The 25,133-nt window shown below is 38.9% G+C and overlaps 1 protein-coding gene across 1 annotated transcript in view; it reads left to right on the top strand.

Annotated features, from left to right (window-relative positions):
• Positions 1 to 25,133, top strand: part of LRP1B (LDL receptor related protein 1B) — a 482,733-nt gene that overhangs the window by 101,218 nt on the left and 356,382 nt on the right. Inside the window, exon 5 of the mRNA XM_075511235.1 lies at positions 6,295 to 6,552. Within this exon, the coding sequence (XP_075367350.1) occupies positions 6,295 to 6,552 (258 nt within the window). The remainder of the gene's footprint in view (positions 1 to 6,294; positions 6,553 to 25,133) is intronic.

Here is a 25,133-nt window from a genome sequence, read left to right as displayed (position 1 = left end):
TGAAGCAGATTAACAGAGAAGAACTACTCCTCTGTCTTTCTTAATACTTCATGACGTTTATTTTATGGTAGTTTTCATCTTTTCTGTTACTTTCAGAAGGTAATCACTAGTCATTAGTCAGAGAAGTCACTGCAAGAGAGTACAAATCAAGTTCATGGTGCCCCAAAGAAATCAGCGTTGCTCACTACATTGGTTTTGTGTGTAAACACAACTTTTCCTTGAATTAATGCTGGATTAAATTATCAATATGATGAATATTTGGGTCAAATACCTCATAGGGCACAGAGGTCAAAAAGACGCCTGGCATGGTAATGAAGGTGCTTTTATCGCAGAGCTCTGCAAGAGCTGCAGTGACTTGTAATAGCTTATGTTGCTTCATTGGGCCTGACTTACACTGTGGAAAATAGTGACATTTCCATCTACCGGCAGGTTGCTTTCCGACACCCTTACCGTTACATTCATAGCTCCACTGATCATACAAGCTGCTTTTCACAAGTTTCTGCCTTGTAGGATAAGGTTCAAGCAGGGACAAAGGCAAAGTGTGGCCCTGCACAAATAGACTGGTGAGAGGTATCTAAAATGTGTAATGGATTACAAGGCAAAAATGAGTCCATGTCACTCGTTGCGCAGGGGGAGAGGTACTGCCAAGATTGTTACTTCCAAGACGTATGAAGTAATCCTGCTACTTATTGAAGGCTGGGAAGTCTTCAGCTGGGATATGGCATCCAGTGAGGGGCATCACGCAAGGCAGCTGGGGATCAGTAGAACAGAATCCAGCAAAAAAACGTGTCTAAGGAAAAAAAAAGAAGAGCACTTAGAAAAATTATCAATTTTTTTTTCCTTAAAAAGCCTAAAGAAAATAAGGATGGAAAGAGCAAGCTATCTGCTTTGTCTACACTTGACAAAAGTAGTTGTCAAATAGATAAAGGAAATGAGCTAAGGAATATTCTGCTCTGTGTGTAAAAGCTATGAAAGATAAGAAGCAGCAGTAGAGGGTTAGGTTAGGTTAGGCATTATGTAAAACTTTCAATGTTAATAAGAGCAGATCTGCTAAGAATATGAATCGCCGTCCACGCGGAGATCCTAGATAGGGCAGAAGACGCAGCACCAGACTATCAGCCCTTTGCCACATCTGCGTTGCCTCCGTAAGTTGGCTGGGAGGTTTCTGAATGTTTACGAGCAGAGAAGCGGGGACACGGTGGAGGCCCCGGTTGCCGAAGGGGCCGAGCAGGTGACACGTGTTTGGGAGCGGGGCTCTGGAGGAGCCCTGCCCCGGCGCGGGGGACGGCGCGGTGGCCGCTGGAGATCAGCTGCCGCTCTTGCGCAGCCTCGCAGCCCCTCCCCGCGCAACCGCCTTTCCGCGTGTGGTATGGTACAATTAGCAACGCACTTCACAGCAGCTACTTCTCTACTACCCTGCAGGCAGCCAAATGCTTGGCTGTGAAGGCGGTAAGGTTTATCCCTCATTAAATTCTGCATTTTCTTCCTCAGCTCATTTAAATAACTTTGGAGCTGGAAACTTTTCGCTGCACAGTACCTTTGGGAAGGATGTTAAAATAGGTATCAAAACAGCTGGGGGCACACCGTGGTTTTTTCCCGACTTTTTAACCACACTTTCTTTTATGAATAAAGAAGCAGTTAATGACTTCTTCTGAGGTGAAAATGAAACAAAAAATAGCTTTGCTGAACAGAGTTTTAGAACTTCTTTGTTTACCAAGTTTGTATGCCTATATTGCAAGGCCTGCATTTGATGAAAAGAATATTTAAGGAAACAAAATGACAGAATTGGAAATCTTTAGCTGAGGAACAAAACCTCATCTTTCTTCCAAAAGTTCCTGGTCTGTTTTATATCTGTGTAGCCTATGGAGAGAGAAATGGCATGTGATAGGAAACATTTGTCATGTAGATAAAGCAGGATGAACTGATAAAGATTAAAGCAAAAAGCTTTTTCTGATATTTAGTAAATATTCATCATTCTTAAATTCATTTCACAATACAGTTTTCTTGTAAAATCTCACAGAACTAAGTTTTGAGGTTTTAGAAATAAAGCAGCCCATTCGTGGGGCATATTGTGGATAAACATTGAAAGTTAATTTCAAAATAAAATTGGGCTGCATTCTATTCAACACTACTAAATATTTTTCAGACTTTTATACAATACAGGTATTGCTAAGAGCAAAGTACTTATAATTTACAATGCATGCCTCAGGAGAAGGGGTTTTAAGCTGCTTGTAAACACTGAATTCTGGTTTTTATCCTTTTCATATCATTGTAGCGAATAAAAAAAAAATTGCTTCCATTTCTGAAGCTTTTCTTCCAGAGGAGAAGTAGGACTGTTGGCAGAGCCGAACGCCTTAGTTTCTGATTTGTTGTGCCATCACTTATTGATCTGTATTTTAGACAAGATCAGGGAGGGGGGAAATACAAGTCTTTCATCTTTTCCACTACTCTATCTTAAACATAATTCAAAGGAAGATGCTTTCATTTTAGTCAAGAGGGATGAATCATAAAACTTTCCCGGATTAGAGAGCTATTCACTTCTTAGCTTTTCTATCAAATGGGGAAAAAAAAAAAAAACAACTCCTGAAAAAATAACACACATGATGTCCAGTTATTTGAAAAGCTGCTGTCAGCTCACTCTAACTCATCCTAGATCTGTCCACTAAACTTTTAAGCTTTGTAGATTCTGTTCTTGAGAAACAGAGAAGCAGTTTTTGTGAGGGAGAAGACATGATTTGTTTTTTCATCTTCTTTTCTGTTTTTCATCTGTGTTATACAAATACAGTAAGATGCTTTAAATATTCTTTGTATTTTTTCTAGGAACTTCTAATATTTTTTCTATAGTTTTATCATTAAAATATTTTTACTCTTTTTTCTTAAGTAAGTAGTTATGAAATCAGCCTTTATCTGAGCAACACTGAAATAAGCAGGTTACCTACCCTACTGTGAAAAAACATGATTAACTGATTCAATCCATTGAATTATTTCGTGTATGGGCTGCTTCAAAAGTGTAATTGCAAGCTCGGTAATCTAGTTTCTGGATAAGTTCTGCCAGAACGCATATGTATTTTTAATGTTTAATAGTGCCTGCTGAGCAGAACCTCTTAGCAGTGCCACGAGTCCTTACGATTCCTTTGTCTGCAGCCAGGTTTGATTACAACTGTTGCTCAGGAGGTTTGATGCTTATTCTTTTTCAGAATTCCCTTATGTCTTAGACATTAATACTGAAATACAACCTTTATCTGGAGTTTAGTGAGGTATTAAATCCTCGTTACACTTTTCAATAGGTCAGTTCAAAAGAGTGCAAGAAAGGATATGGTTCTTTTTCGCAAGCTCGGACAATTGAACAATCGTGCTGGCTCTGTAACTGCAAACAGCTCCTGTGTAGCTGCCTCCTCTTGAAGGCTTTATAGATTGCAGAGAGTGGAAATGTCTTCCTTACCACAAAGTATAAGAGCAAAAATAATAATAACGGATTTTTCACACTGCTGCTGGTTGGGAGAGGAGTGACTGAATCCAGAATTAGGCAGCGGTAGTATTTTGTGGGAAGGGAGAAGCTGAGCACAGAGCTCAGATGGAAGAAGAATCCCAAAACGTAGCAGGACGCAGATGGAAACACACCTTTTGTACCAGTCTGGAAACTCTCAGGGGTGAGTGGGTGATAGAGACAGAAGCTCTTAAGTCTGGCTCTCTTCTTCTGATGGGTAGCAGAAGTTTATAAGAAAGGGGGGAAAGAGAGGTTTACATACACCAGCCACCTCTTGACTGCCAATGGACCTACCTGGGAGATTTCAAATAAAATTTGAAAGAGCTAAAAACCCAACTGCCTTCTCTTTTGGAAAAAGCAAGACCAGGGAGCTTCGCTCGTGGCTTACACCACGAGGGTGGTGTTTTGTCACAAGGAGTTGTTCAGTCCCTTCAGCTGTTAGATATCTTCTGAAATCTTAACAAATTCTTACGCATGGATATGACTGATGTATTGGTGGAAGTGAATTTGAGGACAGTCAGTAAGTTTGGAAAGTAATGCTACAGAAGTGTGGTTTTGCAGATGTCAGTGTGGGATTTACTGGGGAGGGAAAAAGTCTGTTACAAGGTAGAATATACATTATGGAATGAGAAAGAATAAATGAAATCCACTTTAGAAAGAATACATGCTGATCCTTACAGCAAAGAACTTTTTTACATAACCAAAGCCCCCAAAAAAGCTCAGCAAAAGAGATGTTTAAATAAAAGCAAATAGTACCAAAGAACAGAATTTAATGCCTACTTCTGTGGATTTGAGTGAGACCACTGAGGACCGTATTCACTGAAGCATTTTTTTTCACCTTAATCAGACTTGCTGATGAAGTATTATTTGTCAAATCCTTTTATTTATGCAAATTTTTTTCTCCTCTTAGACAGCTGGAATTGCTTAGTAAAATTTTGAAAACTTTATTAAGCAGAATGTTGATTGAAAGTACCACATTTCAATACAGCATTTAAACATTGATTTATTCCTTTGAATACAAGCAAATTAGATTGGGGTGAGAGCTCTTGACTTGGCAACACAAATATTTTTCACATAAACTGCAGTGTGAGTTTCTATGTTTTAGGGTAATTTTTTAAATACAACATCCAAAAGTTTGCCCACTTGACAACATTATTTAATTTAACAAATGAACGGGACAAACAGACCTGTTGTAGTGGTGTTGACCATGTTGCAAAGGACAGCTTTCCATTAAGTGATTCACCTGAACATACCTCATTGCAAAATGAGACATCACTGTTATTCCAGTTAAACCTGAAGCGATTTTTAGGGTCACCATATCTTCCTCTCTCAGGGAACCTTCTCATAAGGTCCTGCACCAGCTCAGTCTCGGCTGGAGCAGGGCTCAGAATGCTGAACAACATCTAATAGGAAGGGTTTTTTTCAGGAACCAGTTTCTTTATCCTCTACCTTAAAAACATACATCTGTCTGATGTTTTTTTTCCCAGCCAATGCACATAATATTTTATGTCAACAGCAGTTCATTATAAATTGAAGCAAAGCAATGTTATCCTACTGTTTCTAATGAAGGAGTTCTTCCCAGAAAAAAAAGAGAAACTGCAGGCATATGGTTTTGATATAGACATCCCCCTGACAGTTCTGGATTAACTGGGACCTTATTTCAGTTTAAAGTACTAGTCTAGATCTAGAACAAGATGTCACTCAATTTCAGCAGTGTATGAAATACACCACATAGAATAGACGACTCCTCATATGGAGATTAATATCCATTTGCAGTTGACTAAGTCAGGTCCATAATTTCAAAGCAGCACTGGATATTCAAGACAGTAATGCAATTAAAAATACACCTAAAGCAACAACAGTTGCTTTTGTGCCTAGTAGCACTCATCATAACACTAAAAATATTTTGTTTCAATAAGAATTGTTTGTTCCTCTATGAGGATAACTTCACTTTTTAAAGTTTGAACTTGAACATTTTGTATGTTAAGATACGTATCCTTCACTATTGGGGTATTATAGTTTCCTTCATTATTCACACATTGCTCAAGTATTTTTACAGATTACTAGCAGGATTTCTAGGCAATGTGATTCAGGTGAATATGACAACACTTTAAGTTGCATATAATATCTCAATATGAATTGCTTCTTCATATTTTGGGGGGGGGGGGTGGTTTATTGTGATGTTAATGGCAACCCAATGGAAACTACGCATTCGCTGTTCCCTTTTTGCTGTCAGGAAACTGCACTGCATGACGCTTTCTCCTTTATAAAGCATGGTATTAGGCCCATCATCTCTATGATGTAGCCAGGTTTCATTGCACTGAGTTTTTTGTTAGGTTGGTTTTTGTTTTTTTTAGCAGCATCCGGTCCTCAGTTTTTGTCTTATTTTACAGACTCTAATATGAAAAGTACCTTACTATTTCATGTGTACTCTTAAGTTCTGCAGATTTTCCTGGCCTTCATTCTTTTAGAAATGCCAGTAATCTAGATAGAAATAATTGGCATAACTTGCATTTCATTTTATGACTTAGGCATGAAAAATGTTGCAATAATGATACGTGGAATTAAACAGAAGCTGTGGGGCTAGGGTAATTAATTTTCTTTAATGATGTGAACCATTAGAACAGCAGGATAAAATAGACTAGTAATTTGGAATATATGATAGTTATGAAAATAAAAACAAAGCCAATTTATTTTATCTCTTAAAACATGCAGGTAAGAACATTAAAAAGTGCATTAAAACTGAACTGATAAATGTGGTATACACAGTCTGTTAACCCTTTAAATTCTCTTTACTTTGTTTTCAGAGCCTGCTGATAGACCTCCTCTTCTTCTGACTGCAAGCTCTGAAACAATTGAGGTATTCTATCTTAATGGAAGCAAAGTGTCTGCCCGAGCTCCTGTAAAAGGATCTGCAATTTTGACACTAGACTATAGCTACAAAGAGGACACAATTTGTTGGATTGAATCCAGAGATCTTTCAAGTCAGCTGAAGTGTACCAAGATAACAAAAGCTGGGAAGTTAACAGATGAGTGGATAATAAACATCGCTCAGTATCTTCACAGTAAGTATTTGACAGCGTTTTAGCAAAACAGTGGTGTCTGTCTTGGCAACCTGTTGCAGGAGCCTTCAGAAGTATTTTGGAGCTTGCTGTTGAAAATAGTCTTAAGGCATTAAATATTGTAACTCATACTGAAGCACTTTTACGTTTCTCACTCATATATATATATATATATATTCAGTATGAGTTGCAATATTTATATCTGTGCAAAGTTTTTAAAGATGTGCATTTTTATAGACTAAATATAATGCGTGGAAGTTACAAAAATGGCAGTGCAACAGAAGAAGAAATGTAAAATGCTTCCTTTTCTCTGGCAAAGTAGTGCTACATAAAGCTTGAAAATGATTCTTTGCTACTGGGACAATATTAACAAGGAATTAGATGCATGCTTATCACATTCACTGTCAACTATCATAGGTAAGTTAGTTCTTGAAAATAAAATATTTCCTGACTTACTGGAAATAAATTGCTGCCCTTCTTTGCAATTAGGCAAAAAATTTTTAAAAGACCTAAATTCATCATCCTGAATTAGTCTTTGGCATTACAGCATTATTTCTCAATCAGCTTTTCAATTTGTGGAACGCTGTTATCTTGTGAAAGAGGTGTTCATCCACTTACACATTCTCATGTGAACAGACTGCAAAATAGCATGCAGTCAAAAAAAAAAAAAAACCAACAAAATTTCTTCATCTTTCACAGAAGAGATGTCCACAGATCAGCTTATAAACCACAGCACTAAGGAGTGCAATGGTGGCGTTAATAACAGGCTTCGAAAAACCCAAGACTAGGACCTAAGATTTTGAAAAACCCTTTTAAGGAGAGATGGGCATCAAAGAATAGCTCTGAAGGGATCTCAAAACTCTGTGATCATCCAATTCTGGAACATTTAAATCACAAATTTGATTATAGCTCTTGAGGTGCATGTCAGAGTGTATATTCTTAATAGAGATTGTGCTTTGGACTATCAAGGTAGCTGTAGTAAGATGTGGTCATTTCTGCAGAGTAAGGGGTTGTTTTTTTTTTTTAACTATTTTCCTAATTATATATTTACTAGAATAGAAAATTATTATTTTTTTAAAAAACAAAGGGGTTTAGCTTTTGGTTATTTTGTTCACCACTCATTGTGACTATTCTACTTTTAGAGGACTCTCTTATCCTAGATGTAAAGTATAGTTGTATTTTTTCTTTGCCTTCTTCCTATTTTATTCAGGTTTTTTCTTTAATGTTGCATTTTAGAGGGCTTTTCACACTTTAGATATCTAAGAGCCCTAAGAATCTTGGTGGTAGTATTTGATTGTGCTTTTTTAATTCACTCTGGTATTGATATTTTATTTTCTTTTCCTTTTAGTAAGTACAATCAAATTAACTACAGTCCTTAGCAAAATTTGGTTTGTATCGAACTGTATGTGCGTCTGTTCTGTCACTTATCTTCATCATCAGAGTGGACCTTAGCGCTATGTTTTGTAGTTCTCCACCAGTTCTCCCCTGCGTTCCTTTCCCTCTGTTCTCTGCATGTGACGAGAATTGCTAATCTTTGTGGTGTTCAGATCTGCATTAGTGTATCTGTTTGCAAAGTCAAGGCTGTATGATGGGTTTGAAATTAATACAGTGCCTGGAATTAATGAGCTAATATTTTTTCGTAGTGCTAGTACACATCAGCCTGTGGTCACTAATATTTTTCTGAAACTTCACTGTAATGGTTCAGTCTTGTTTAAATGAAGAATAGAAATTCCCATGGACGCGAATCGACTGCAGAGACTTGTTCCAACGTCCTGTTTAATTTTGATTTAGGAAATAGTGCTTGGAGACTTAGAGAAACATGCTTGGAGTCAGGTTTGGAGCTCTGACTGACAAAATCTAGCAGATTGAGCTGTGGGGCGCATATCCCAGGCACGCATATCCACAGAGGCTCTTCTTGGGTTGCTGCAGCGGAGCAGGGTCAGTGCCCATGGTCTGGGCATGCCTTCCTAGAGGTACAAGTGGTGTGAAAGCTGCTTTTGTCCCACTCCTGCTCACAGCTCTGCAGTGAACGGTCTCAACAGCCTGCTTCACTGGGGCGTCTGAGGCATGAGACAGCACGGATAACATGCTGCTCCGTGTGGCAATACCAACTTCCAAAGGTTCAATCAGAACTCATCTGTTGCAGATTTGTTGGTTGGGTTTGTTTTGTTTTGTTTTGTTTTTTTTCCAGTACTCAATGCAGAAATTATCCACCTGATTAATATCTTCTCTTCCCGACATATATCTGGAGTTATTTCTGCAAGGACATGGCAGGAGTCTGGTGTTACTGTACCTATTATATATGCCTGCACACATGTATAGGTCATTTTGTGGCTACTGCAAAATTGAGTTTTAAATTTAAATTCTTACTTTTCTTGCCTCTACCTTCTGTTACCCATCAGGTGACTTCTGCTATTTCTCTTCATTATATAGCACTACATCTGATGAGGTGAATTAATTCATTTTAACTCTGTCAAGAATTTCAGTCTGAGCATTTTCAAGTGCAATTGCATTCTCTAGCAGCTCAAGACAAATAAATGGTCATGCCCATGGAGTTACTCACATAAAAATGGAAGGCCTGTTCTTCATAGGAAGCTTTTTTTGTGTGTTTGTGTGTAACCGGAAAGAGGATGTTCCTAGAATTATTAGTAAAAAAAAAAGAAAAAGTGTTCTTAGCAGTGTTTGTGGAATTTGTTGTTTGGTTTTTTTAATCCCAGTCCTCTAATCTGTTCTTTTTGTTAGTGGAAGAAAACATCTTATCTGCATATGACACAAAAAGTGGTAGAAAAGTCATTTATACAAAGTGATTGAGACTGCTTGAGGTGGACTTATTCAAAGTGTTTGTTCTAGTGAGGGCAAGTAAGTCTTGTAGTTAGAAACAAAGGATGTAGATCATATTTTAAGACAAAAGACTACATTTAAGAGAGCAGGGACTATGAAAATGACTTTGTTTTCATGATAGGTCATGCAGTACCAGCTCTAGGTATTGAGCATCCAATTTGGATTCACAGAAGAAAAGAAATTACAGTCCTTTAGTGTCTAGCATCTTCCCTCAAAAGACAGTCCAGTATGACTTCATTGTGGTATGTATGTGTCCCAGGTGGATACAAGCAGGTTGCTTTGAAGAGCAGCGTTAACCTGGTCCGCATCTGCACCTTGTTCTACGTAAGGGTAAAAAGGTGAGAGGCTGATCCCGCACTCGGGTGTCGCTTGCTGCAGGGGAGCGGGGTGCAACTCCCGCAATGGCATTGCTGGTGCTTAGTTATTAACCTAGTTTCAGGCTTGTAAGATTTATTATGTCATGGGTAGGTTTTGTTAGATAGGTTTATCCTTTTGAATAAGGATAGGTTTCTGTAGGTGTGGTAACGTCAGCACAGACATTCTTGTCTTAGCCAAGGCCGGGCATTGGCATGTTGTTTCATCTTTGTCTTTTTAAGACCTAGAAGTTTTTGGAAGAGAAGCTGGAAAATTTTGTCTTGGAAACATTTATGCAGACAGTGTCAGAGCCGAATAGGCTTTCAGGGAAGATTCTCATATAAGGCAGGCTTGTGCAACCACTGCCCATAATAACAGGCATGCTTCTTGACACTTTACACTAGCTCACAGTCCACTTCTAGTTAGTAGAGCAAGACTTCAGGAAGAATCATTTACGTAAAGTGCTACCTCTAGGACCAAATTAGCAAAACTTCTTTTTAATGGCACGAAGGTGGAAAAATCTCTCACAATTTTCTTCCCTTCCAAAGCCATGATGTGCAATCTTATACCAATGCTTTTGGGGGGGTGGGAGGGTGAGGGGGGTGGCAAGAGCAGCATCTTCTGGATAACAGAATCTCCTTCTTCCTCATTTTAATAGGCATTTTGTGTCTTCATCATTACAAGTACCAAGCACCTTACATGCTCTCCACACAAGCACCAGACACAGCCTGGGTTTTAGCCACTGTTCTGCTGCAGCGTATAACAAAATCTCTTCTGGGATGATGCTTCAGAGCCTGATATTTTCTGGTTGGCTGATAATCGATTCAGGTTTTCTTGGCATTCAGTTATCACAGTACACTAGTACAAATCCTGCAATGCTTGTGTTCATCTTTGCCACCTTGTGGTGTTTTGTACCTCCACAGAGTCGATCCTACTTTGCCTTGGAAGGCACACAGGCTTTTCTGTTGGCAGATGTGCTTGTACAGGACTGATCTGGATGAAAAGAAACATCTTGCTTCTGTACCAATTCAGTTTTAATGTAGCTGCCTTCCCTAGCCTACCCTAGCACAGCATGGGGGAAGAGTCGCTCCAAGGTTGGAAACAGGTGATGGGCACGGAGGGTTGATAGTCTCCAGTGGGGAGAGGTAGTTGCCTCTCTGCTTGTGGGACCCAGAACCTTCTCCTTGCTCTCACAAGCACAAGCCAAAGCTGAATTTTTGCCTCTCCCACATTTTGGATGTGGTTGCTGTGAAGACCATCAGACAGGGAGCCCAGAGGATTTGACCAGGATCGAACAGTGTCCGTTTGGTTACATTCCTGTTTTCTCCCATGGTTTTGGTCCCCCTAATTGCCCCCCCACCCCTGACCTAAAACACTTCCCAGTAGTGATTAACCACAACTACTAGTGCTGTGTTCAGAATAGCTACAAGCATTTGGCCTGGCTAGGGATGGGGCTTCTGTCAGCAACCTTCCTGTGAAGTTCCTGTGAATATTCATGAGAAATCAAAGCAAGGTTTGGCTTACTCAGGAGGAGAACAACTGTGAAGATCTGGGAGGAGGTGTTTATTCCTACATAAAGTCTGCCCCGAGTTTGTCTCCAGACAGGCGTTATGAGCTGTCATAGTTGTAGGATGTGATTTTTCTTTTTCTTCTGTGATAGACAGCCCATGCTTACAGACCTCCTAGAAGATGAATAGAAATGAAGCTTCATGTCAAAGGTCATTTACACCTCCAGTGGCACTTTGGTAGCGTTCGGAGCATCTGATACAGTAATGGGAGCCAGAATGGGATGTGAGAAGAGTATCCTAAAGAAATATCACAGCATACTTGTCCTGTATATGGCTTCCGCTTGGCACTCCTAGAGCCCTGGCTGATCTTTCATTGCTGTTCTTGCATTTCTGGGAAGACTGGACAAATGCAGTTTCTGGGATAGTGACCTTTCTTACTTTGTCCAAAGGGTTTTGTTTTGGTTTGGTTTTTTTAATAGTGTCAATATCTCTTTCTTAAGTGCTCTAGATGGAGCCATCATTAAATATACAAAACTAGGATACTTTTCTGATGAATTTCATGTTTATTCAGCTTGAATTTCCCATCTCCTTTTACTGCCCAGTCACTCAGTCTCCTGAGGTCATGCAGGTCTTCAAATCTGACCCTCCTCTTTACTATTCTGGAAACCTTATTTTTATTATTGGACTTTTATCACCTGTTGTTCATCTCTTCTTCCTGGTGACTTGTGAATGTTATCTCACACAGGTTCCAGCACAGACCACTGCTGCGGAACTTGGTGATACCTAACGGGGAACCAGGTTTGGCCCCCATCTTAGGTAGTTATATGGGTCCATCGCTGTCATATATATTTCCTGTCTTCCCTCATGTCTTCCTGAATGTCTCTTGGGATTTTCATATGTTTCCATGTTTACATTTTGGTTTAATTTCCAGGTCCTTTTACCTGTTCTCCTTCAGGGCAGCCACAAGTCCAAGTCTTTAGTTGGATGTCCATACCCCATGGCCTGATATGGGAAATGTTTTCTTTGCATCATCTTTGCATCTCTCCATACATTCATTCCTTATTCTGGTGTACCTGGACTTACAGAACTTTTGATCCAGTATTTGATACAGCCTTGACAAGGTGCTTCCCTTGTGCAGTATGGACTTTTATTTAGTGCAGGGAACAACGCTATCTGATAATTGTTCTTTTGTGTACAGTTTTTCTGCCCCCCGTAATGACAAGACTCCTTTGGAGACTCAGGCCTGTACAGAAACTGCTTTTTATCAGTATGCTCCTATCTTTAGCTCCTGGCTAGTCTTTTCTGATTATTGCTTATACACAGCCTTTTTGATGATCATCAGGTTTACTAGAAGAATAACGGTAGTTCATATCTTTCATTCGACCTTTCTGTTCCAAGCATGATCAGTGGATCTCATCCTTTGGCCATGGGTATTGCAAATCCATTATCTTTTTTTATGAGTAGTATTCATATATTTGGGTGTATATCTCAATGCTTGATGGTGTTTGCACAAAAGTTAAGAGGTAATCTGTATATCAGAGATCCTAAGAGGGTCTTGCATGTATTAGGAGCTTCTAAATGTTAGCTGTGAAGGATCTGTCTGCTTTTGGTGCATCTTTTGGATACAGTCCATTCAATCTGACTTGAGGATTTTGCTACCGGCTTGAACAGTGTCCCTGTAACATTCCATTATGCCGTTTTGAGGCACAAGCTTCCATGGCAGATGCTCTGAATTGGGGCATTTCCCTCCAAAATTAGGTTACCTGCACTTTATCCTTTTTGACACAAAAGCTATTTATTAACTGCTTGTTAATTGCTAGCAGTGGCATTTTTCAGTCATTCAAAGATATAATACTACTATTTCTTCAAGCTTTGTCACTTAGCCAGCTACCACAATTGATCTTTCATTGACATCAGTCAAAACCCTGCTTCTGTTCTTAGCAAAGCTGGCGTGCTGTCTGTTTTCTTTTTATATGCTTTTCAGTAGTCATGCCCTGGACAGTTAATTCTCAGACTGAGTACAGAAAACAAAATGTCTTATCTCAATGGCATTTCTCAGTGCAAATTTGTGATTGCCTTCCCCCCTCTCCTCCTCCTCTAAACTCCTAGGCTCTGCCTGGGACAGTCTCCTGAATGCTGCCTCTGCAAAGCCTACGTCTCTTCATGTCCTTATTCTCAGTGCTGCATTGCCAGGTTCCCTTATCCCCGATTTGTCAGCTTCCTAGCTGACCATTTTTGGACTTCCATCTTAATTAGCTTCATTATTGTCCTAACAGTGGGACATGACTGTATCTTTTGTGTGTCTTCCTTACATCCTAGCTCCTCCTTGAGAGAAAAGCTCTTGCACCGGGGAGGAAATCCAAAAGCAAGCAGGCTATCTCCCACCGTAGCAGAAGGATTTTGTAAATAGAAAATGGACACTTTGTCATAGTATCAGTAACCAGGTAAATTTATCTTTATCAGGCGTAATGCTGAGGGACTCTTCCTCTCTGTTAAACTGAATTATTATACTGCTTGTAAAACAGTAACATTTGTATTTTGTTAACAAGGTTTTGAAGATAAAATAAAATAATTGCAGGGGCTGTAAATATCTAATGTATAGATAACTAGGTTGCTGCAAATATAAAATGCACAGTTTTGTAGTGAATATTTTACAAATGCATTTATATCCCCAGATACAAGAATAATGACATGTCAGTAAAAAAAAAAACAAAACCAAAAAACAAAAAAAACCACAAGTAATTTTTTTTCTGAAATGTGGAATTAAATAATGCATGTTTTATGGGATTAGACACACATTTTCCCATAAGCCTTTGACATCCACATGCACCATGTTGGCTCCGTTTTGGTTTTTACTTGGTAGCCACTGGAACTGTTCTTTGTAGTACGATTTTCACAAAAACTGAACTTGTTCTGCTTCTGTAAATTCAGTGTGGACTTCAATAACGGGCAAATGTCCAGGGAGACACAGACATTTACATAGCACAGCCTTCTCAGAGATCAGGAAAGATGTTCCCTCGTTCCTCTGATTCCAGTGCTTGGCTGAGTAGTTTCTTTGCTGTCTGCTGAAACCAGAAAGTCCTTTTTTTATAACATGCTGCAAATGAAACAAGAACAGAATCTTTTTGCCTTTTACAACCACAACTTGTACCCCCTTCTGATCGATGCAGGATCTAAGCAACTGTCTAGCTACGGTAATTGTTAAAAGTCCTCTACTCTTTATGCTACAGCTTTCAGGCTCTTCAGATGTCCTCAGTATTGAGAAGCTTTTCTTCTACCTTTCTTCTGAGGAAGGAGATGTATATAGGAGATATATAGGAGACATATAGTTGTAACCTGCCCATTTCAGTAAAGTTGGTTATGAACTTGAGGCTTCAGGTGCACACTCTTAGAAACTGTCTTCAATGGCAATAAAATATCTGATTAATATTTTAGTATTAGATACCATCAACTAATTATATATGCATGAACTTTTTAAAATTTTCTACTGGTACTTTATTATTTTATTTTTAAGTTTCACATTTTTTATGGTATAGCTAGTGGTTTTCTTCCAAAGTGGAGATATTTCTTTGTAAATTCATGTCACATACAATGCTAATCAAGTTTGCTTCAATTAGACTAATTGACAGCAAATTTGCCACTTACTCCCAGATATTAATTTATTAATGCAAATATTTCATTCAAACTTCATCCAAAAAAACCTACTAAAGTCAACTGAAGAAGTCAAGAAACCTTTCTTTTTACATAAGGTACTTTGGATCATGTCATTAAAATTAGTTTGTCTGCCTCCTAAATACTTTTCTCTAAGACACAGATCATAGAACTCAAGTTGCACCAAAATTGCAATAAAATTAAAAGTCTGTGGCTTCTTCAAAAGTACTTTTGTCTTTATAGGAAAGAAGGGGACATAAGAAAAACCATAAAGCCAAAATACTGTTTGTTTACATCCAACATAATAACTGGTACCATATTTTAGTACCAAAATTTTGGTACCAGTTATGAAGCACTTGTCCATCCCAGTCCATCCCAGATAGAGATTTATCCAATAGCTAAAACCAGTCTGTTTTCAGCAAAAAGCCTGAGAAGCTTTAGGAATGCACTGTGCTCTATCTGCTGTGTACAGAACTGAGTCTACAGGACATCCGTGAAGTGACCGATAGTGAATGGGCACAACCCCTGTTGTTGGTCAGGGACTTAATCGCATGTACTATGACTTTGCCCTTCTGTATCAGATGCATAGTAATCCAAAAACTCTGCCTCCCGTATGTTTTTGGGGAAGCAGCAGGAAGAAAAGAAATCTGCTTACATATCTTATGCAGTGAAAAGAGTAATAGAATAAAACCACAAGTATTACGAGTTGTGATCTAGCTGGTGGCCTCTACTAATTGTGTTTTGCAACTCCTATTTTGATCTAATGCTTTGTATTGCTACAGGGAAAAGGGTAAATAGAGATCATGCTTTTCATAAATGAATAAGAAATTGAATTAATCCAAGCAAAGCTGAAATCAGAAGCTACATATCTGATAAAATAAAAAACAGTTGCAGCATCTTTGTCACTGCTTTTTAAGAAATTATATAAGCTATATGACTTTAGGCGCTGGGCTAGTCTGCTTTCAGTACTCACTGTAGCCTGGGTGTTTCTGTGCTGTACTGTAATCTATGATGGAGACACCCCAAAGAGTTTGTATGGGTCAGAATAAAATAAAGGGCTTGCTCTTTACTTAGTGCTTTATCAGGAGCTCTTACGGGAAGAGGAATTGCATGTTTGCAAAAGTTGTTAAAACTGTGATTATTATTTGCACTGTAGTGGACATGGCAAATTAAAACCACCATCTGATTTGGGGGCTGAATGTATTATTTCTTTTTTCAGTTTTTAACGTCTTTGAATGGCAGAAGCAATGACTAGCTCAAAAGTGTTATCTCCAGTTCATAGAAATATTTTTGTCTTCTCAATCCACAAAAATTAGATTGCGGATTTCTACTTCGTATGAAAGAAAATTGATTTAAAACTTTCTTTTGACTTCAGCTTTGGAATAGAACCTGAAATGCTGAAAACCTTATGGATCATGTCAGATTTATGAAATAAATAAAATGGAAGAACAAATCCTATCCTTCTCACTATTTGTCAGTTAGGTTGAATAAAATAAAAACTTGGGTTGGCTTTACAATCTTTAATGGTGGTTTTAGTGAAGCACTTATTCTGAAATTGAAAAATTACATGTAACAAATCTTTTAAGTGGAGTAAATCACTTTTGCTAAAGGCAGGCTTAAGCTATATAAATTTCTTAGTTCTGGCAAAAAGCATTTTAATCATTGTAAGTAATCAAATGAGAAGAGAAGGACAGAATATGCAAAAGGATTGGTCTGTTTGCGCAAAGCTGAAGCCCTGCATTTTATCAACATGTCACAGAACAGCTGCAGTTTGATGTGTTGGGTTAGGCATCCACCATGACAGTTCTCGAGCTGGTGAGAAAGTTTGGATAGTCTTTGCATGTGTGATGGCGTAAAATCTCTGTCACACTGTCGCAAATTAAAAAAAAAAAAAAAAAAAAAAAAAGTGGAATGCACTTCACTCAAAAGAGAGAAGCAACAGCATGTTTTGTTGAGGTAAAATAATAATTTGACAGTTCAATGAATTCGGTGGATTTTAACAAAATTTAAGAGGGGTTGTCAAGATTCACTAAGTTTGTTGCAAATAGGATTTTTTACATGGCTCTGGTTTAGCAGCAATTTAGGATTTATTAATATTTTGAGCTAGATCACAAGATTTGGTTATGTAATTCTTAACACTTAATCATCAGCCAACTGAACAGAGAGATTCAATGGAATTTATTACAATCAAGATAGTGACTTAAAGATTTGAGAATGGCAAGGTTCACCCAAGACTTACAGCAGGGTTTCCTACGCCAAATCACGCACACACAGAGGCAGAGGTTAAATCAAATCACACACACTCAGACAGACAAACAGTTCTAAATCAAATTGTACACACACACACAGAGGTTAACCTGTGATTAAAATTTCCCTTTTCATGAGCATCATGAATTACTCACTTTTATGTGCTGGCATTTGTCAACGGACGATCATCAAACCTCACCAGATCAGGCCTTTGAATCCTCACGAAATCATCAGTCTTTGAATCCTGCCAAAATTCACCCTGCGCGGCGTCCCGGTGCAGGGGGAGATACTGGGTCACCGCCTGCTGTGATCCCGGAGAGCTCCGAGGGTCTCGCTTTGGATCGCTATTTATAGGATCGCGAGATGATTGGCTTTGGTCAGTATTTTCCCCTCTGGCCACAATTCGTGCCGAGTTATTTCGGTGTGCAATTCAGGCAGCAGATGGTCCAGGCGCGGTCAGGGAGTGCCTGACCGCCCCAGCTCACGGCACTTGTGGCCAAGATAACAGCACGATGAGTTTTCCCAGAACATTCATGGCTTGTCATAAGACGGCAGAGTGGCCCGGGGGCTGCACCACCATGCCAAAATACCACCACTGTATAAGCCAAAATAATGAGCTGACTGAGGAGTGTGTGGGGATACTTGCCACAAGTGGCATTTCCAGAAACTCTCACTCTTTTTGGCAATTTTGGACTTGCTTGCACGTCGTATGTTGCTATTTTACTTAAGTATATGATTCCATTTTTTAATATGGGGGATTATTTTTATATTTATATATCAGGAGATAAGTATAATGTGTTTAAAAAGATCAGTGCTGTTTCTCTTCTAGTTATGAATATACTCAAAATACGTATTTTCATTGTAAGACTCTTTGGAGGATATATTGGTTAGTCATTGAGTCTGTTCAACTGGTTGCAAAATTCAGATTTGTTTTAAGTAGTCATAACCACTGCATTCGCTTCAGAAATGAATGCATTGGGACAAGGCGACTCAAGTAAGATAAAGTAGTGGAAAAACATATTTTATAACAGGCTGTGAATGCACTGTAATCCATGTGCTGTATCTTCCAAAATAATTGGTCACAGTGCGAGTTTTGGGTTTTTTCCTTTTGCAAACATCTACTTGGACAATTATTCTTTCATAAAGGAGACTAAGCAAAAAAATATTTGAAGATAGCTGCTCTGGAAAGAATTGAAGTACGCTTCTGCATGAGCTGTGGAATTGTCTGGAGAGCTTCGTGCAAGGCAGAGGCAGCTGCTGGCTGGAAGGACGCTGGGTAGGGTGAAGGCAGAGCCTGGGCAGCACCCGATGCCGTGCTCCTGCTCCGCTCTGAAACGCGGCGAGCATTAACACCATGCATCTTGCTGCCCGGGGGATCACTCGCCGCACAAGTAATTTGACATTAGGCCAGGCAAAAAATATTACTACAAGGAAGCCGAGAGCATACGTTGCAGAGGGGACCTGGAGGAGGGATGCAATGCATATTCATGTCTCTCCTCTGTATTTCTTTGCAAGTGTTGGGAGCAATTCTTTTTACTGTTTACATGAAAGGAGGAGTGATTTACGAAGAAAGGCAATATGCTGGTAGTCAGGAGACCACTGTTTTTCCCGAGACTTACAGGGTGACATTTAGCAAGTAATCTTGTCTTTTCCCCTCTAAATGTAAAATGAGAATAACAGTATTTCCATATGGCATAGGGATGCTGTGAGGTTTAAAAACTGAAATGCTAAAATGATAGGGGATACACAGGGTAGAAGGAGTTAGCACAAAGTACACAAGACTTCTGAGTTGAGAAGAAGTGGGATTATGGCCTCATATCTTTCTAAAGTGGCTAGTTTTGGAAAGGGCTGGAAGCTTTCTGAAAGCAAAGTTCAAGTTCTGCAAATACAAGAGCATTGAGTTTGAGCCATATTACTGGAAGCAACGGCTATTTGAGTGGTTTATGAGACTTTTTAATGGAATCTATGGTGGTATTCCATTTTAAGATAACGCTCAGGTTATCAATACTTGGATCCCACCACTATAGTGATGATGGTAGAAATAAATAAACAACAAAAAAAGCAGTGTCCTGATGCCTGTTTGAAAATGAATAGAAAAATAATTAATGCATAAGTCTAAACCCATGTTTTGCTTTTATTTTTTGCATTAATGCATATAAGTTAGCAAGAAAAAGTGCATCAACGATGCCTGTATTTTAAGTCTTGGCAGTTGTCTGCTTTGTTGGTCAGGTCACATATAGTAAATAACAGTCTTCTCCTCAAAGGTTACTGTGTGAGTCAACACAGGCAGGACGCAGGAACAACCACAAAACCACGGATGAAAGGCAAAGGGTAAATTAATTTTCATCACCTCACGAACCGGAGGATCCCCGAAGCAGCACCGGGGCAGAGGCACACAAGCGGGAACGCAGGCACCGCGGAGCTCGGTCCTTGCTGGAGGATCGCCAAACCTGCTGTTTTCGCCTGTATTTTGGGGATTTAGTAGGCATGGAGGTGTTGGGTTGACAGTTGGACTAGATGATCTTAGAGGTCTTTTCCAACCTTAATGATTCTATGATTTGCGCAGGCGTAATTTACCACTGTGCTTTGATCTTTCCCCCAGCAGGGCAGGAATCTCAAGCGTGTTCCATAGGGTGCCTCTACGTCTGTCACAGGCCTATGTTATCTAGACACAGATGTTCTACTTGTCCAACACACAAGGCCAAACAACGATTAGTATGATATATGTGTTTTGCGACACCCCGGCTGCAAGTCACTTGAGCGTGTTTACAATCCTCCTCGCCAACCTTCCGTTTTTTTCCCACAGTTACTATTTAGATATTGAAAAGATGTACTAAATGGATGAGAAAAAGAAAAGGACAGATAGGAAGAAAGGGAGGATGAGGTAATGATACCACGAGTATGCATTTGTTACAGTCAGTTGGCAGTCAGCGTTCGTAGACATGAAGGGTTTTATTTGTTTGGTTTGATCAAACGATAATATGAGGCAAGTGACATTAGTGGGTGCTGTGCAGTGGCTTTGAGTGCTTTGCAGAAGTACAAGCGTGCTGATGGCATCAGGTGGTGACAGTGATTCCTCTGTTAGAGGGAGGGGAAAAGATGAAGAAAACAGCTTAATGTCCTTTAATATAAGAAGCAATTTTTTTTTCTTTCCTTAGCAACCCTAAAAAAAGAGGCTCTCTCATCTAGTAAGGTACATGATATGGTTTTGTTTCAGAGATATTATGTGGGAGAGGTACTTATTTGCTAACTGTGCAGGTTATATTTTTTATAATTGAAGATATTTTTAAATTTTCTAGTATTCTGTAAGTCATAATTCTCAAGCTGGATTTACATTGGACTCTATATGCAGATTTTAATTATATTATAAACAAGTTCTGTAATAAAATTTATTTTAGCAAAATTTTTTGGGGAAAGTGTAATGTCTTTTCCTTTTCCCCTAATATGTTTGAGGTGAAGATAAAGACTTTTGTGCCCAATATGAATATATCTGTATATCAGAATGAAATACTCTGTGGTCAGTATTACCTTCTGATTAAACTTGAATGTAATAATGCCCTTTGGGGAAAAGAAACAGATGGATTTATAGCGCTAGGTCATGTCATGTACTGCATATTCATATTGTCTAGACCGTATATTGCTAATAGCGACTATAGTGGGCTCAAAACAAAATTATGACCTGCATTTTACCTACAAGAAACTACAGCATACTCCAGATCCTGTGACCCAGTGTTGCCTGATAAATGTTACCTTCTGCAAAAAATGTGCAATATGAGTTTCCTTTGTTCCCTAAGCCTTTCTTTAAAAGCTGACGAAGATAATTTACTTCTACATTATCCCCCCCAAAACATTCCTTAAAGCACCATTGCCTACCTCTGGTATTAAACTGTTCAAACTTTCTCTGGAAGTCATTTTCCTTAAATACTTTGTATTGCAAAAGTAACTCCGTATTTTATTGACGTATCTTTAAAATTGTAATAAGCCACTGCTTAGTGTCTTTATGAGAAGATGTTTAAGTGACCTTATTTTTGTGTGACGATGGTTTATGAAGTTCATAATACGTGCGGCAGGCAGTCCTAGGAAGGTGGAAGGTTGTAGACTTTTGCCTTTGATGGAAGGTGGTTAAACGAGGCAAGTGATACAGCCTAACGTAGCCACCTCGGTTTCCCCGCAGCAGTTCTCTTAGTCCACAAGCTTGATGGGATGCCTATTGCGGCTGAATTATGCTTTAATTTTAACAGTGGATGACTTAACTGCTTTGAAGTAAATAACTGGGTTTGATTTACAGTCTCAGCAGATTTATAAGAAGCTTTTGAATGTGCAGTTAAAAAAAAGAAGACTGTTATAGCTATGTACCTCTATAAATCTGTCTTTATTGTTCAGCATGTATGCAGGCTACTGGGACCCCATTACAAGTTTACAATCACTGGGCAATGTGTTTGAAACTCAGTAATGCAGAAATTAGAAACATTGTGGTTTTCGACTATTCTTACTTGTTTCTGACACGAGATTGATGTCAGAAAATTCACTCCTTATAAAAATCCTTATAAAAGGATTAAAAGAAAGGGCCATTCATAAGGCCCTTATTTCATTGATTCGCACTTTTTCCTTGCTCCTTTAATGTGTTGGCATCACAGCCAACTCTGTGACTCAGAAGCAGAAAATTTCACTCATTTTTCTCATTCCAGAAACTTGATGCATTGTGTGGTAGAATCATTCTATAACACGAGTAAAAGAAGAAATATGCTAAAAACTTTAGGACCAGATTTTGCTACCCTGATTTAAAATTCCTGGCAAAGGCACAGACCCGAGCCTACCTGGGGTCTGCCATCAGCACCTTTCCTCTGAATGCTCTGTAAACAGAGGGATTTGTTAGAAGAGGAAGGTGTGACTTTTTTATTGTTATTGTTCTGTATATCCCTGGGTTCCCAATGGGAGGAAGAAGTTTATCGTTAAACCTGCTTTTCTCCCTCAGTACCTACTCAGTGTTCAGCCAATGTACTATAGCTTGTCTGTCTTAATAACACTCCGTTGCCTGACTTCCATCTGTAGTAACATGCCTCATAGCAGCCTAAGAAACTAAGCCATGAAAAACCTGGGAATGTCTAGCTTCTGGAGAAATAGAAGTGTACAACGGGTCTACTGCAAGGCAGAAGAGGACCATTGCGTGGTCTAAGACTGTATTTTGAGCTGAGCAGCATACGTAGCTAGCTATCTGCTGTACTGCTTTAGAGGCTCCAAAACTGTCTTGCGTGACCATATCTTATCATCAGTACTCACGTATTAATTCATAAATGTGAGGACTGACAGGGATCTTGCAGGCCAGACTCTGTCACGGTCTTCGTGGAGTCCTTTGAAAGGTAGCGAACTACTAATTTTAGAAACTCCTAAGTCGTGTGAAGTTTCAGGCGTTGGATCTTCTCTTCTTGGTAAGTGGGCTGCATCCAGTAGAAGGATAAAAGTCTGAGTTTAAACAGAAAGAGGAATGCCCATATGGAATAAGTGCCTAAACGTGTTCTCTTCTGTACCTAGCTGGAAGCTGAATGCTTGCATCTCCGAGTGACTGGATAGGCTATGTCTCTGAGAGACTAGGTGTCTTCGTGAGCTATCAGGATGCTTTCATTAAGTATTCATAATATTTCGATTAGGCTCATATTTTTGAAAACTCTTTAGCTTGGTGAAACTGCTATTGTCTAAATGTTCACATGTATAGGTTTTTAAAGCAGTATCTTCTAATATCCTGTAGGGTTGGAAGAATACTTACTGTATTTTCGACCGTAACCCAATTTATTGAAATTTAAATTATGTTACTCAGCAAACAAGAGGAAAAGCTTTCTTTTCTTTTGAGGAACTTGAAGTCTGGATGCTTTAAAGTGCTTATTTACATTTAGTATGTTTTAGGTTTTGCATTATACTCTTTACAAACAGTATCTGAGAAGGCTGATTTAATTCAAAGGAATTAGATATTTGAGGATGAGTCATTTGGAAAAGACAGATGGATATTTTTCATTTGATTTTTCATTTTTAAACAAATGCAATAATCACTCAGGACATGGCTGTTAAAAGTTTAGACACCAATATGTCTAACTTATTGAATGGTGACATTTTTAATAAAAATCACATTTTGTGAACGGCATTGCAGACATAGTTACGGCAAATTGCTGTCAGTAGAAGGGCCACAGAAAAATCTATGCCAGCTTAACTTTCCCAAGCCACAGTGTCAGTATAAGGTTGTCTGGGCTGCTAATTAGGAACATTACTCTCAGAAGAGAGGCACTTTGATAGGCAGAGCTTCGGCAAGGTTTCACAGCCTGTCATTTAAGCGTGGTTTAACTACTACTTACCTGATTGCAGCACTACTGGCTAGTTTAGAAAAAGAATGGCTTGCTGCTGTTTGTCTTGTTTTTCAAAACTTACCTTTTTACTCAGATGGAGGCAAAAAGCCTATCCCCAGGCTGCTTGCTCTTCTTTGGATTCCTTTGCAAATACATAATTTTATCTCTTTTTTTCTAAATAGTTAGTAAATTAAACTAAACATGGTCTGTCCATGCCTGGCACTTTTATCATTTACCTATCTTACACAATTCACAAAGCCTCACCTGCTAAAATCTTAGCTTTCAGTCAAAAAAATTAAAGCAGCTTTCTAGACATGGAGAAGTAAAATGAATATACGTGGAAAAAATACATGCTGAAGATTGAGAAAACATAAGGAAAGGCAAAATGTCTCAAATATGTTGTCCAATTTTTACTTATTTTTGATGTTATCTCATTTTTCATGGTTTTGGCTTCCAGATTAATCTTTTTTTTTTTTTTTTTTTTTTATCTTTGTTTCTGTCTCACCACTTTTGACTCGGCAGGAAGCAGGAGATGCTTCCTTAGTCAAAATACAGTGAAGCAAACTCTTCTTTACTCCAGGCTGGTTTATGAAAGCGAGCCCCGGAGGCAAACAGTTATTGACATAACAGGTTGTAGAGTAAGCGGGTGTGAACATGCCTAGGAGATCTTCAGATCTGTTGGCCTGGCCTTTGGGGAAAGAGGGACCAGGAGGTGACTCTTCCTGGCACAAGGCACTTGAGCAGTACCACCCTTGCACTCCTATATTGCACTACCGTTAGGGACTATACTGACATCTTCCATGTGTTAGGATGCTCATTACAGAAATGTTAAGCTCCTGAAAGTTTTATTACAGCAATCCTCTCTCCCTTCTCTGAAGCGTTTATTCCCCTAGCATATGGCCAACCGTCCAAACAACTGTTGCACCATCCTCAGAACTACCCTGCTTCTGTAACAGAATAAATTAAACAAGTGACTCTTAGCAGACCTGACTACCTGTGACAACGCTGCGCTGCTCTTTGCAAAGTGGAAAGATTTCTACAAAATAAACACTTGATGTTTTGGTGCAGTAAGAATAGCAAACACATCCCTCCCCGCAACTGTGGTTTCGAGGCTGTGTCCATGGAGTCAGGGTACCTGCCCACCCGTGCTCTTCTACTGAAGATACAACCACCACTTTTTAAACCACTTCCTCTTCTCTCATCTCCCCCAGGCAAGCCCAGAATACAGCATGAAATTCCTGCGTGGAAGTTTGGCTGTTACATTCATTCAGAAGAGATATATATGGGTTATGGAAGAAAAATTAGTGCCTTTTTTTTTTTAGCTTTTTGGGTAAATAAAAATAATTCCTCCTTTAAGATCAACTTTTGCAGAAGAAAAGAAAACATTGTGATAAAACTAAAGATTATTTTTAAGCATTTTCAAATATATACATTAATTTTGGGAAAATGCAAGCAAGAAATCAATACTGAAGTACTATATATATATATATATATATATTAAAAAAACCCCAAGAGGTCCAAAACCATGCCCCAAGAGAAAGAACGAATCATGGTTCTAATTTCCCATAGTAACTGTCAATGATATTGTTGCACCTTGAGTCTTGAGTAGATTTTCAAGTTCCTTTATGCAGTCCTCATTGCAGTCATG

This window comes from Mycteria americana, chromosome 9 (genome assembly GCF_035582795.1).
Source record: "Mycteria americana isolate JAX WOST 10 ecotype Jacksonville Zoo and Gardens chromosome 9, USCA_MyAme_1.0, whole genome shotgun sequence".
Classification (NCBI taxonomy): Eukaryota; Metazoa; Chordata; class Aves; order Ciconiiformes; family Ciconiidae; genus Mycteria; species Mycteria americana.
This window is presented reverse-complemented; position numbering and strand designations above follow the sequence as displayed.